Raw genomic sequence first — 13,683 nt, 5'->3', positions numbered from 1 at the left:
CCAAGGAGGAAGGTTCACCAACTTCACACCACTAAACGCCCTTATAAACCAAGTCCTGATGCAGATCAAGGACGAGGGGGCACTAACGTTTCCAGGGAAGTTGAAGAGCGATCCAAACAAGCGACCTAGAGACAAGTATTGCTGCTTCCACTGTGACCACGGTCATGACACGGCCGATTGCTACCATTTAAAGCAACAAATTGAGGCCTTCATCAGACAAGGGAAGTTACAGAAATTCATCAGCAAAGAGAGAGTGGATCCCAATCACCAAAAGCAGGCCCCCCACGGGATAATGAGTGTCCTAAACCCCCCCATTGGAGACATAAGGATGATTATAGAGGGGACTGCGACTACTGGCTCTTCCTAAAAAGCTCGAAAGATGTACCTTAGGACGGTCCAGGACGTCCAGCTAACAGGCTCTGTACCTAAGGTAGCACGGAGGGAAAGCCCCATCAGCTGATATCCTATACTATCCAGTGTTCCAGCAAATGGGGATTGACAGAACGTGATTGATACCAACAAACGCTCCGCTGGTCGGTTTTGGAGGAACAAGAGTGTTCCCGTTGGGCTCGATTACACTCTCGGAGACGGTGGGCGATTATCCACGACAGATCACAAAGGACGTAACATTCCTTGTAGTGGACTGCTCGTCTGCTTACAATGGTATTCTCGGACGACCCACACTTAACTCGTGAAAAACAGTAACATCGACATACCACCTAATGATCAAGTTCCCTATGGATTATGGGATTGGGGAGTTGCGAGGAGACCAGGTGGCCGCCCAGGAATGCTACATTGCCATGCTAGAAATGGAAGATCACCAGCAGACCATGTGTATAGAAGAGCAAAGAATCATAGCAGAGCCGGTTGAGGAATTGGAAGAGATAGCACTCAATGAATCAAAGTCTGAGCGGACGACTAGGATGGGGACATTAGCCAGCCAGCTAGTACGTCAAGCCCTCACAGCATTCCTCAGAAGGAACCAAGTCGTATTCGCGTGGAACCACGAGGACATGCCCAGGATTGATCCCTCAATCATGGTTCACAAGCTTAACATGAACCCTGCATCCTCACCCATCCGACAGAAAAAGCGAGTGTTCGCTCAGGAACGAGACAGAGCGATAGTGAAAGAGGTCAGAAAACTACTAGAAGCGGATTTCATTCGGGAAGTATATTACCCAGACTTATTGGCGAATGTAGTCATGGTCAAGAAGGATAACGGAAAGTGGTGAATGTGCGTCGATTTCACGGACCTCAACAGGGCATGCCCAAAGGATAGTTACCCCCTCCCGCGGATAGATACTCTAGTCGACTCAATGGCCAGACACCAACTCTTAAGCATTATGGACGCCTTTTTTGGCTACAATCAAATCAAGATGAAGAAAGCTGATCAAGAGAAAACTTCTTTTGTCACCAACCAAGGACTTTTTTGCTACAAGGTGATGCCATTCGGACTCAAGAACGCGGGGGTGACGTACCAGAGATTAATGAATAAAATGTTCGCGCACCAGATTGGGAGGAATGTACAAGTCTAAGTTGATGACATGTTGGTCAAGAGCTTGTGCGAAAATGACCACCTAAATGACCTCCAAGAGACATTCGACACCCTTCGGTCATACAACATGAAGCTGAATCCAAGCAAGTGCGTGTTTGGAGTAACGGCGAGGAAATTCTTGGGATTCATGATATCCCAAAGAGGTATCGAGGTCATCCCAGAAAAGATACGGGCTATCATGGAGTTAGAACCACCGAGGATGGTGAAAGAGGTGCAAAACTTGAATGGCAAAATTGCAGCCTTGAACAGGTTCGTTTCTAGAGCAACGGACAAATGTCTATCATTCTTTCGCACCTTGAAGAAATCATTTGAGTGGACGGACGAGTGTCAGAAGGCATTTGAAGACCTGAAGAAATGCCTTGCCTCTCCACCATTGCTCAGCCTATCTAAATCGGGGGAAGAACTCTACCTGTACCTAGCAGTTTCGCAAGCGGCGGTAAGCGCGACCTTAGTAAGAGAAGAGGAAGGATCTAAACGACCCGTTTATTTCATAAGTAGGGGTTTCCAAGGGGCAGAAGAAAGGTACCCCCTAATGGAAAAGTTGGCCTTCGCACTGGTATTGCAACCTGAAAACTCAAGCCATACTTCCAGGCCCATACCATCATAGTCTTAACGGATCAGCCCCTAAAAAGAGTCATGAACAGCCCTGAAGTTGCCAGACGAATGGCTCTGTGGGCAATAAAGCTGAGCGAGTTTGACATACAGTACTGTCCGCGAACTGCAACAAAGGGGTAAGCAGTGGCAGACTTTATCGCCGAATACACTCAATTGGAAGATAATGGGGCAGACGCCCTCAGACAATGGAGCATCCACATGGACGGGTCTTTAAACAGGCAAGCTAGAGGTGCCGGTATGGTAATCCAAACCCCCTGGCGGAGATAAAATTGAATGCATAATTCGGCTGGACTTCCCAACGACCAACAACGAGGCCGAGTATGAAGCGTTGGTGGTAGGATTAGACCTCACAAAGGCAGCAGGTGTTGAAAACATGGTCGTACATTGCGATTCTCAGGTAATAACAAGTCAGATTAACGGCACCACACCGGTGCTCCCTGTAAGGTCTTCTCTTTTTTTGTTGTGCAAGTGTCGTTTCGAGTGTGCAAACATCGTGTGACTCACTGGTGATATTTTCGGCATCATCACTTAAGATGATTGATTTTGGTATTTTTATCCTTAAGCGCATTTTTGCTAGTAAATTAATGGTAGACTTGTTAGGATTAGTGCCCTAAAATCTCATTGTATGATGCTATGTATGACATTATGTTATAAATAATTAAGTTTTTTTTTTTTTTTTTTAAATTTAAAATAATGGTAACATGAATATTTTGTCATTATCATATAGTTCTTGAGATACATAGTATGTAATTTATATGGTTTAGTGACAGAAGATATAAATCACAAGTTATTTGTAAATTCAAAATTTCAATTCGTAGTCAGTGATAAAATTGGGCATTTTATCTGTGAAGATTATAACATATCAACTAAGATGATTTGTCTTGATCAAAGAAGTAGAGACTTTTAGTTGATATGTTGATATGCCTTAAGTGTATAAGACATATTAAATTGGACTGCTATGAAATTAATTATTCAATTAACATATATTGCCTGAATAATATATCTCACGACTTCTATTTTCATAGACTTTCAATTCTGAGAAAATTGTAAACCCGATCATGAAATGCAGGTTCCTTTGTATATCAGGAATGAAATCTAATTTAACAGTCAAAGCCTTAGTGTGGGGCCAGAAAATCGAGTAGTCTCGGCCCACTTCAACCCAGGCCCAAATGGCCCACGCCGAGGACGTATGATGGGTCCAAGGATGACCCTATCCTTGGGCGTCCGAGACCTCGGTACGGAGAAGGGCAAGCTCTGGGCGAACTGTCACCTCGGCATTGAATACGCTCACCTAACTCTTCTGGCCGCATTAATGGGGATGTAACCCCTTGACAGGGCAACATCGATCAGGGTGAACCACTTGAGTACGGGTATGACCTTTGATGGGATAGACGGTCAGGGAGAAGGCCAATAGATGATCGACAGAAGGAAGAAGGAAGGAAGAGAGTGAGAGATATATAAGGAAGAGAAGCAAAGTGTAAAGGGGGTTTTTTTTGGAGAAGAGAAAAAAAGGGAAGAGGGAAAGAAATAATCTCCTCGGCCATGGGCCGAGGAGCATCCCCCAGTTGTAAACTGTTCTTAGCATTTTTCAATAAAAGGAAAGTAGTTCATGCTTCATGCACGCCGGCAAACGCCTAAACCTTCGATCCACTCTCTACAAATTCATTGTTCTGGGTTCGTTGGGCCTTTAACCCATATCCTTTGGGCTTGGGCAACAAAAACAGACCCTACAATTGGCGCTGTCTGTAGAGAGGATTAGTGCGCTGGCCGGCGCAATGGGCGTTCGTTCTTAAATGGTCATTTTCCAGAAGGTTGGTGGCGACGTATCAAAAAAAAAATCGCAGAAAAGTAGAAGATTTAACAGCAAAGAAAGAGAGCTTGATATGATCTCATTGAAAAAAAAAAAAAGTACAGAATACAAACAGAGGCTCAGACAGGCATGTTTTACAAACAAATTTACAAGCTAATCCTACAAACAGAGGCCCAGGTGGACCCGTTCTAAAGCTAGCTAGAGGGAAGTGTTAACCCGTACTCTTATTGGCATCAAGAGAATGGGAGAACTTGACAATAAGAGGGGGGAAAGGGGCTGAGGCTGGCTCGTTTCAAGGCCACCAACAACTCCTTTCTCAGTGCGGCGGAGCTTGAACAAAGCGAGGAGCATATGCAGGGGCTCCGTGACGCCCTCCCCCGTGATGTTCCCTTGATTCTCTCCAATCCTCACGAGTGTGGACCGTTGGAGACGGCAACACTCGGGCACCAGTCATGACATGAGTTCGCGCGTCTCCTTCGTCGGGGGTGCGCTCCGGGGAGAGACATTAGTTACTTCAGCGACACCCCTCCTGGCCACCGCGTACGACACTGTCAACGTTATGCCCAAACTCTGCCGCGCCGGAAGCCCAGTGGGGGCTGCGGTTACAATGGCCCTTGGCACGGATGTTCTCACACCTGCCCAAAGCCGCCCCATACCTGCCAACTCCGGTCACAATTCTGGGGGAGTTATTAGAGGGGCTTGGGGGAATTGAAGGGACTTGTTTTTGTTTGTGTTGGGAAGTTCATGGAATATGGAGAAACCATCTCCCCCGGAAAGTCTTATATAAAGGATGAAGGTGGGTGAGAATTAATCCACACAGAATTCAAAAAGGGAATTATCAGCAGTGTTAATAATGAAGCTACCAAATTTCAAGGGGACCGTAGACCGCTGGATTTGTATTAATTCACGAGGGCATTAATGAAAGCGCATCTCGCACACCGAAACATCAAGCGCAGAGCACGAACGGCCAAGGGATGCCTCGTAAATGAAAAAGATGGGGACTCGAGCTGGAGGCGAGATCAATTCCACGTATAGGATCATAGCCGACCCAAGGAGGAGTCATCTCCAATAAAGCGGTCCGAGGACGAACCCCTCCACACAGAGAAATGAAAGTGTTAGACAGAACCAAGGCACTGTATGGTTCTCAGACTCAGGCCTATGGGGAAACTAACCGCTCCGCTATCCCTGGGTACTAGACAGAACCAATGTATTGCATGGTCCTCGGATTCAAACCTATGGGGAAACTAGATACTTACAGAGAAATGAAAGCGTTAGATAGAACCAAGGCACTGCATGGTCCTCGGACTCAGGCCTATGGGGAAACTAACCGCTCCGCTATCCTTGGGTACTAGACAGAACCAAGGTATTGCATGGTCCTCGGACTCAAACCTATGGGAAAACTAGATACTTACAGAGAAATGAAAGCGTTAGATAGAACCAAGGTACTGCATGGTCCTCGAACTCAGGCCTATGGGGAAACTAACCGCTCCGCTATACCTGAGTACTAGACAGAACCAAGGTATTGCATGGTCCTCGGACTCAAACCTATGGGGAAACTAGATACTTACAGAGAAATGAAAGCGTTAGACAGAACCAAGGCACTGCATGGTCCTCGGACTCAAACCTATGGGGAAACTAGATACTTACAGAGAAATGAAAGCGTTAGACAGAACCAAGGCACTGCATGGTCCTCGGACTCAGGCCTATGGGGAAACTAACCTCTCTGCTATACCTGGGTACTAGACAGAACCAAGGTATTGCATGGTCTTCGGACTCAAACCTATGGGGAAACTAGATACTTACAGAGAAATGAAAGCGTTAGACAGAACCAAGGCACTGCATGGTCCTCGGACTCAGGCCTATGGGGAAACTAACCGCTTTGCTATACCTGGGTACTAGACAGAACCAAGGTATTGCATGGTCCTCATACTTAAACCTATGGAAAAACTAGATACTTACAGAGAAATGAAAGCGTTAGACAGAACCAAGGCACCGTATGGTCCTCGAACTCAGGCCTATAGGGAAACTAACCGCTCACTCCTTATCATCGTTACTGGCGCAATTGGCCGACATACAATTCAAGCTAAAACCGTACAGATCAAAGGAAAAAAAGAAAAGCAGGCAGCCTGTACACAAATAAGCAATTCAAATAAATATGAAGAGAAATTAAATTCACATTACAACAATGAGTTCGTAAAAATCGCATGGCAAGAGCCACAGTACATAGAGGAGTAGCACAACAAAATAAAACGAAACGGCGTGAAAGTAGGATGAGCAGAGACGTCGGGGAGTCTACCCTTTTTGCTCAGGCTGGACAAGGGCAACCTCTGACCCCTCCGAGCCCTGGCCTGAGGGGACGGCCTGCAAGGGTACGGCGAGAACAGCTGCATCCTCGGTGGTGGGGGTTGGATCATCGGAAGGAATCTCCACTATCTCTTGGGGCACTCCCTCGCTCGAATGCTTCCCCAGTTCAGCTACCCCCACCTCTTCAACAATCTCCCCAACCTTAGGGTCCTTAGGGGCGGCCTCACGGATAGCGGGGGGGAGGGGTAATACACGCTCTCTGCCTTCCATAGGTCGGACGTGGTCTCTACTCCAGCTTGTTTGAGGGCTTCAGCCCAGACCTAGGAACAGTATTGCCTACACACCCCCGGGACTTGAGTTTTGTAGAGGGTCTCTACCGCAGCTACCTCATCAGCGTAGGCTGCGGTCTCAGCCTCCTCTTTGGCACTCTCGGCCATCTCCCTGCCATGGTCAGCCTCGTCCTTAGCCCGTCGAGCCTGGTCTCGGGCCCATTCTGCCTCCCTCTAGGCCCTCTCGGCCTTTGTCACCTTAGCCTGCAGATTAGCGATCAGATCCCTCGCGGTCTGCAGTTGCTCCTCCGCCTCGCCCAGGCGCCTCGTCTGCTCATTGGCCTGGTTCTGGGCACCCTCAAGACCAGACAGGGCACTATCCCGCTCCCTGGTCACCGCCTTCAAATCCTCTTGGGCCTTGGCGAGGTCAGCCTCAGAATTCTTCAGAGTCCGGGTAGCCTGAAAGCGCCAGTCACGCTCCCGTTTGAGGGCCTCCTTCTGGTCGTTTGCCGCCCCCTCCAACATAAAGATAGCTTGGACAGCCTGCCAGATTAACCAATGTGCTATAAGCCCAATAAAAGAAAAAGAGTGGGAGAAGAGTCGAGGTTGTAGCCCTTACCATCCCCACATATCGCTTGAGGCTGAGGAAGACCTCCTCGCTCGTCAAAGAGTTAAGCTCAGCCATGTCCGCCGGGAGCAGCAGGCTCCTCTCCAGCGCGTCGGCCACGCGCGCACCTTCGCCCTCATTGAAATCCCTGAGGGAGGCAGTATCCCTCAAGGGCTCCCCACGGAGCATCGGGGCTGGGAGCCAAGCCTCGGCCTCGGAAGAGGTGGTGTCGACGACCTGCCTCTCCTGGCTCTTGTCGCCTATTTTAAGCTGCTTTGACGACCGCAGAGCAGCGTCCTCCTCCTGCGAGGACACCGTCTTATCCTCCACAGGCCTTTTACCCTTATCCTTCTTCTTCTTGGGGCCAGCAGGCACGGATCCAGAGGGCGAGTGCGCCTGAGAAGGAGAATGAGGGAGTTTCTGTCGAGCGGAGGTCGACCTAGTCTTCGGAGGTGGAGTGAGAGGTTTCTGTTGGGACCCCCTCGACTGGCCCTCAATCAGGTCCAGCAAGTTGGTGGTGGGTTTCCTTTTGTAAACCATTCTCTGCTGAGGAGGGGCTTCTGAAGCAAGGAGGTCTGCTTCGGTCAAATTGGGATCACCCAAGTCCCCGGAAGGGTCCTCGGACTGATCAAGCAGAGCGAAAACATCAAACGTGTCCCTTCCCCCTCTGGAGCTTCCTCGGTGGCGCGAACGGTTGGGAAGAGGAAGGGACGGCTAGTGTGACAGCTTCCTGGTCAGAGGGCTCCTCGGGGAACGAAAATCCGTCCCCGGTCACAGTAATCCTCTGAAGCCGAGGATTGTTGGCTCGGATGACGTGCTTTGGAACTGGGAACGACTTCTGGGTAGGTTTATACCCCAAAATTATGTGGGCAGCCCTAACCTGATTGTCATCCTCGTTTATATACACCGACGCCCTCAGCACCTTCTGCAAATCCTCCCGATTGACCAGATGGAAGTGACGCTCAAAAGCATGCGGATCTGCAAATGGCAAGCACCACCGCGTTAGTAAAAAAAAAAAAAAAAGGGGAAGAAAAAAGACGAGAGCTTGAAACCCTTTCTGTTCCCCACTGCCCCACCTGGTATTCCCTCTGTTGTTGGGCAGTGAAGGCCGTCGTGCCACTCCCCTGACACGATGAGGAAATCCTCGTTGAACCCCTTGTTGGACTCGGGGAGGCATTGAATGAGCCGCACCCTGTCGTCTCTCGTCTTCAGGTAATACGACTTGCCCTTAAGAAGCTGAAGGTTGTAACACCAGTTCACGTCGTGGTGGGTCAACCTCAGCCCAATCTTCTCGTTCAGGGCATCCACACAGCCCAGAATCCTAAAGACGTTTATCCCACACTGGGTGGGGGCCAACCGGAAGTGCATGAGGTAATCCCTCATCACCGGCCCCATGGGGATTGTCATCCCCCCTTCCAGGAAGGCGACTATGGGAATTACCACCTCGCCCACCTGCCTGTGTATGCGCCACTCCCCATCCTCACAATATCTCAGACCTACATTGCCGGGAATTCTACTGTCGGTGATGAATTTCTCCATCGCCTCCGCAGTATTGATGTATTTCTTAAACCTACCCATCCTAGTTGACGCCTAAAAGAACTAAGAAAGAGCAGGCGAAGTAGAAAAAAGGGTAAAGAGAAAGAGAGGTCAGAGAGAGACAGAGCGACTTACTGGAAAGAGGAGGAGCTACTCGGACAGGCTTTTTGTGCTGGAGGTGCTAGCGAAAGTGTGGTTGAACTCTGGAGGGGCGCACGAGAATTCTTGATTACAAATGGAAAACAGGAAGAAGCGATTTGTGCGGGTATTTATACCCCAAATCGAGGAATCATGCTGGTTTTTCCGCCCATAAACGCGAAACGAACCTCCACCGTTGGATGGGTAACGCCTCAGTAGACGTGGAGAGCACAGAGCCGCCTAAATTTAATGATGGGCACGTTATGTGCTCCGGAACGTCAGCGACATGCCTTGGGCAGATGAATAGACCCCAGTACTAAGGGGGGGGGGGGGTAAGGCCGAGGATGTCAAAATCCTCCTCCCTGCCCGAGGATGCGTGCAGCAAGATTTTGAGGGGCTATTGTGGGGCCAGAAAATCGAGTAGCCTCGGCCCACTTCAACCCAAGCCCAAATGGCCCACGTCGAGGACGCATGATGGGACCGAAGATGACCTTATCCTCGGGTGTCCGAGACCTCGGTACGGAGAAGGGCAAGCTCTGGGCGAACTGTCACCTCGACATTGAATACGCTCACCTAACCCTTCTGGCCGCATTAATGGGGATGTAACCCTTTGACAGGGCAACATCGATCAGGGTGAACCACTTGAGCACGGATATGACCTTTGATGGGATAGACGGTCAGGGAGAAGGCCAATAAATGATCGACATAAGGAAGAAGGAAGGGAGAGAGTGAGAGATATATAAGGAAGAGAAGCAAAGTGTAAAGGGGGTTTTTTTTGGAGAAGAGAAAAAAAGGGAAGAGGGAAAGAAATAACCTCCTCGGCCCATGGCCGAGGAGCATCCTCCAGTTGTAAACTGTTCTTAGCATTTTTCAATAAAAGGAAAGTTGTTCATGCTTCATGCACGCCGGCAAGCGCCTAAACCTTCGATCCACTCTCTACAAATTCATTGTTCTGGGTTCGTTGGGCCTTTAACCCATATCCTTTGGGCTTGGGCAATAAAAACAGACCCTACACTTAGTATGTTAGGTAACCGCATATAGTGTTCCGGGAACACATATTCTTAAGATGGAATCCATAATCTCTTTCTTAGAAATATAAAATATCCTCTTAAGATAAATTTAACGGGAATTGGTTATTCAATGCCAACCACTTTAGTAAAGAGTTACTAAATATTATATATATATATATATATTGAAATAAGATTTCATAAAATATATGAATAACCAAAAGATTAAACTGGGGATTTAAGGAATAAAATAGTTGTTTACAAAGTGACAGTTTATTTTGACTTTGTTCACTATGGATTTTCATGGAGGGGTCAAATGACATTAAATTAGAGTATTGTGATATAATTTATTAATAAGGCTTAGAGTGCAATTATATTTCTACAGTGGTACAAATACTTGTTATATAATTAATGGTAATTTTGAGGTTGTCAAGAGTTGATAGATAAGCTTGAAATCCGTTGGAGTTAGAGCCTTATTTGTCCATTTGATTCTATCTCAAGCCACACACTAAAACCCAATTGAGTTGGCCCAAAAGCCCAATTAGATAATCAATTGTTTATTTAATAATAGTTATTAAATAAAGTAACTGCCTAGGTAGTTAAAACGTACTTATGATCAAAAGAAGAGAAAACCGTTTTCTCTAAAACATCTTTTGAACACATTTTTCCAAAAGAAAAATCTTTGAATTAATTGAGAGACCACACATCTTGGGCATATGTGGAATTAGGATGAATATTGAAAGTCTTCCCAAGTTCAAGAAGACTAATTGAGGTATTGATTTTGCACATGTGTGAAGTTCAAGAAGTAAATTGGCTAACAATAAAGTTCATAGAGTGTAATGACCACTATTGTGAGTATGGGGCTCGATTTAAGTGTTATATAATATTATACGTTTATATAATTATATGTATAAATGTTTAAATTATATTCATATAATACAAACTCGAGATTAAATTGTGTAAGTTTGTAAATAAATTTATATGATATCAACTTATTATTTTATGATTTATTGATAATATAAATAATCCATGTTATAGTAAAATTTTATAATAATAATAGTAGGGTAAATGTTATTGTACACAAGCTACTCCATAGTTTAAAACCGTGACTTTAAGTGACGAGTTATGTTGTTTTGGGAGTGTGTGTTAAACTGTGTGGATTAGTTTGTATGTAATAAACACTACTCATTTAATTTCAAGCTTGGTGATAAGGACTATACTACAAGAAACTAGGCCTATAGTGGTGTTTGTGAAATGCCACTATAGGTACTAAAAACACCACTATAGGCCCATTTGGGCTATAGTCGCGTTTGCTATAGTGGTGTTTGTAAACGCTACAATTGTACTGTCATTATAGGCCTATAGTGGCATTTTCGATAATAGTTATCAAGTGTACTAGACCGCGCAACTCACTAGCATAGCACACAATACAAGATAATCCTAAAGTAACATAGGAAAATATGATAATCTTGAAGGGTAGCTAATTACACACAGTATCTCAAGGACCCATTTGCTGATGCAGGTACATACCAAACTCAAATAAATCTTACAATGACATACTTCATTATTTGTGTTTCTCCCATTAATAGTGAACCTTAAAGGCATTGTCAACATCAATTCCTAATCACTCCATGCTGTCACCCGTGTGGTGCTAGATTTGTTTGATGGCGGGCTTTGCTATCATTCTGAATCCTATCAACATACATGGGCAGGCGAGCGATCTCTTCAATCTCATTCAACAAGATGTCCTTAGTGATATTGTCTCTTATACTCCGAACTACCTTCTTGTATGTATTGAAATCATTCGGAGTTGATTTATCTAGTCTGATCCGCATAAAGATCCATTCATCTTTTTCAGAATCCCATGAACACTCAATAATCTTTCCAGAATATGAAGAAGGATCTATTCCGTCTTTGAATGCAACCCGATAATTCCCTTCCATCAATCTCTTCCTCCCTCGTTCATGCAGAAAAAGAAGCTGACGATTATCACCATTCACCTCAAATAGAAAGTCAACCGAGTTCATGTTAGCAAATTTCCACTTCAAGAGGCCTTCATGTGTGCGAGGAACATAAGGATCATCCCAACCCTGAAAAATAAGACCATCTGATTCATGCGAAAGCTTTAGCTCCAAAACCTTGTTAACAGTAGAGAGCAACCAAAAGTCTTTCCTCCTCACTCTAAAAGGTTCAAGGTCATATCTATAATAAGGATTCCTACATTGGAGAACATTTGCCCGTTCATAATTCCGAGGTTCAATCACTTCTTTCTCAAGCATCTTCCAGCGTTCATAGAAAGGCAACTCTATTACATCCCTGAAAAATAAGACCATCTGATTCATGCGAAAGCTTTAGCTCCAAAACCTTGTTAACAGTAGAGAGCAACCAAAAGTCTTTCCTCCTCACTCTAAAAGGTTCAAGGTCATATCTATAATAAGGATTCCTACATTGGAGAACATTTGCCCGTTCATAATTCCGAGGTTCAATCACTTCTTTCTCAAGCATCTTCCAGCGTTCATAGAAAGGCAACTCTATTACAGAAACTTGATTAATTGCCATCATATCATAGATAAGATATCTTCTCTCTTTCTTATCTGTTTTCTTAATAGAATCAATTACCATCTCCCCATCAAGTAACGTATAGTGATGAGTCTGCAGGTCTCTACAAGGAAACCTCATCTGGACTCGTCGAAAATTGAAATTCCGATCAATCAAGTAACATCCATCCACGGTTATCAGCATCATATATCGCGTTCCATCGGCTTTCCACGTGGTATAATAATAGTGTTGCCTCAACAGCTGAAGATTGTCCTTGTTAAGGGAAACTGGGTGTGACCCTGGAAACTGTGTGTTCCCTCTTGCCCCAACACTCAGCCTAAGTGTTTGATAGCAGAAACTACGCATTGCATCTTGCTGGTCCCAAGGTATCTCATCTCCTAACACATCATCATTGCTCATTATCACTACATCTCTCTCCTCATCACGAGTCTCATGCAATGGATCAGCAGCCGAGCCGCCTCCATAATCATCAGAACATCTTTTCCACTCCGGAGTTGGAGGGCAAACAACAACATCCCGAGGCTTCTTTTCATGATAAAATGCGTACAACGCATCAATATATTCCGGTTTGTAAATTCCCGGAGGCCGAGCTTCGGCAAACACGTTGATCGCCTGGGTGACACTGACAGAAGCAGGAAAAAGCGAGCGCATAATATAATGAACAATCATAAACCCGGTGCGATTATGGCCATGAGTACAATGAACAAGAACGTGATACTTGATACTTTTCTGACGAGAGATGAATTGCGAGACCTCGTGAACAAACTTGTTCACAGATACATTATCGGGTACAGCATCCCGACCCTTACACTGAATCTTAACATGCTTGATGCCCTCGTTCTTCAAATCCGACACCGCATAGTACCGAGCAGTATTCGTCAAATCAATTACCAAACCAATCTTTCTTCCCAAAACTCTCTGCTGATGAATCAGTTGCTTCAACGAGTATCTTTTTCCTGGAGGAACTTCGAAGGATTCGCAAAGCGGAACCTTGGAAGGAACTATGAAACCGCATATTTCTTCACCAACTGCAGGGCATTCCAACCAACCGGACGGAATAGTAATAGTTCTGGTTTTATCATTATATGCAACAACTGGTCTGTGATCATCTGGGTTTTGCTCTCTTTTCAATCTTTTGCGTCTTTCGTCGCGCTCGCGGCGAGCTATTTCAACTGCAGACTCTATGCGTTGTTCGTATTCTTCATCCATGGAAACAAAACCTAGCTAGAGAAACTGAGAGAGAAAGATAGGGTTTTGGTTAAAAGATAGGGTTTTGGTTATGT

General features: G+C 45.6%; 1 protein-coding gene across 1 annotated transcript; it reads right to left on the bottom strand.

The window, feature by feature from the left end:
• Positions 1 to 11,330: 11,330 nt before the first annotated feature.
• On the bottom strand, positions 11,331 to 13,609 carry LOC111987380 (uncharacterized). The gene is made up of 2 exons (XM_024019093.2): positions 12,206 to 13,609; positions 11,331 to 11,979 (listed from the first exon to the last, which is right to left on the bottom strand). The coding sequence occupies exons 1-2, from the start codon at positions 13,607 to 13,609 to the stop codon at positions 11,479 to 11,481; spliced, it is 1,905 nt and encodes a 634-aa protein (XP_023874861.1). The 3' UTR covers positions 11,331 to 11,478.
• Positions 13,610 to 13,683: the final 74 nt, after the last annotated feature.

This window comes from Quercus suber, unplaced genomic scaffold (genome assembly GCF_002906115.3).
Source record: "Quercus suber isolate HL8 unplaced genomic scaffold, Cork oak 2.0 scaffold_555, whole genome shotgun sequence".
NCBI classification, from domain to species: Eukaryota; Viridiplantae; Streptophyta; class Magnoliopsida; order Fagales; family Fagaceae; genus Quercus; species Quercus suber.
The sequence above is the reverse complement of the archived record's forward strand: the minus strand, read 5'-3'. Positions and strand labels throughout refer to the sequence as shown.

Excerpts from the sequence above, each read along its gene's own strand:
- LOC111987380 (XM_024019093.2), bottom strand. The coding sequence starts at position 13,609 with ATGGATGAAGAATACGAACAACGCATAGAGTCTGCAGTTGAAATAGCT. Across the intron at positions 11,980-12,205 it reads TGCTCTCTACTGTTAACAAG|GTTTTGGAGCTAAAGCTTTC; the intron begins GTTTTGGAGCTA and ends ACTGTTAACAAG.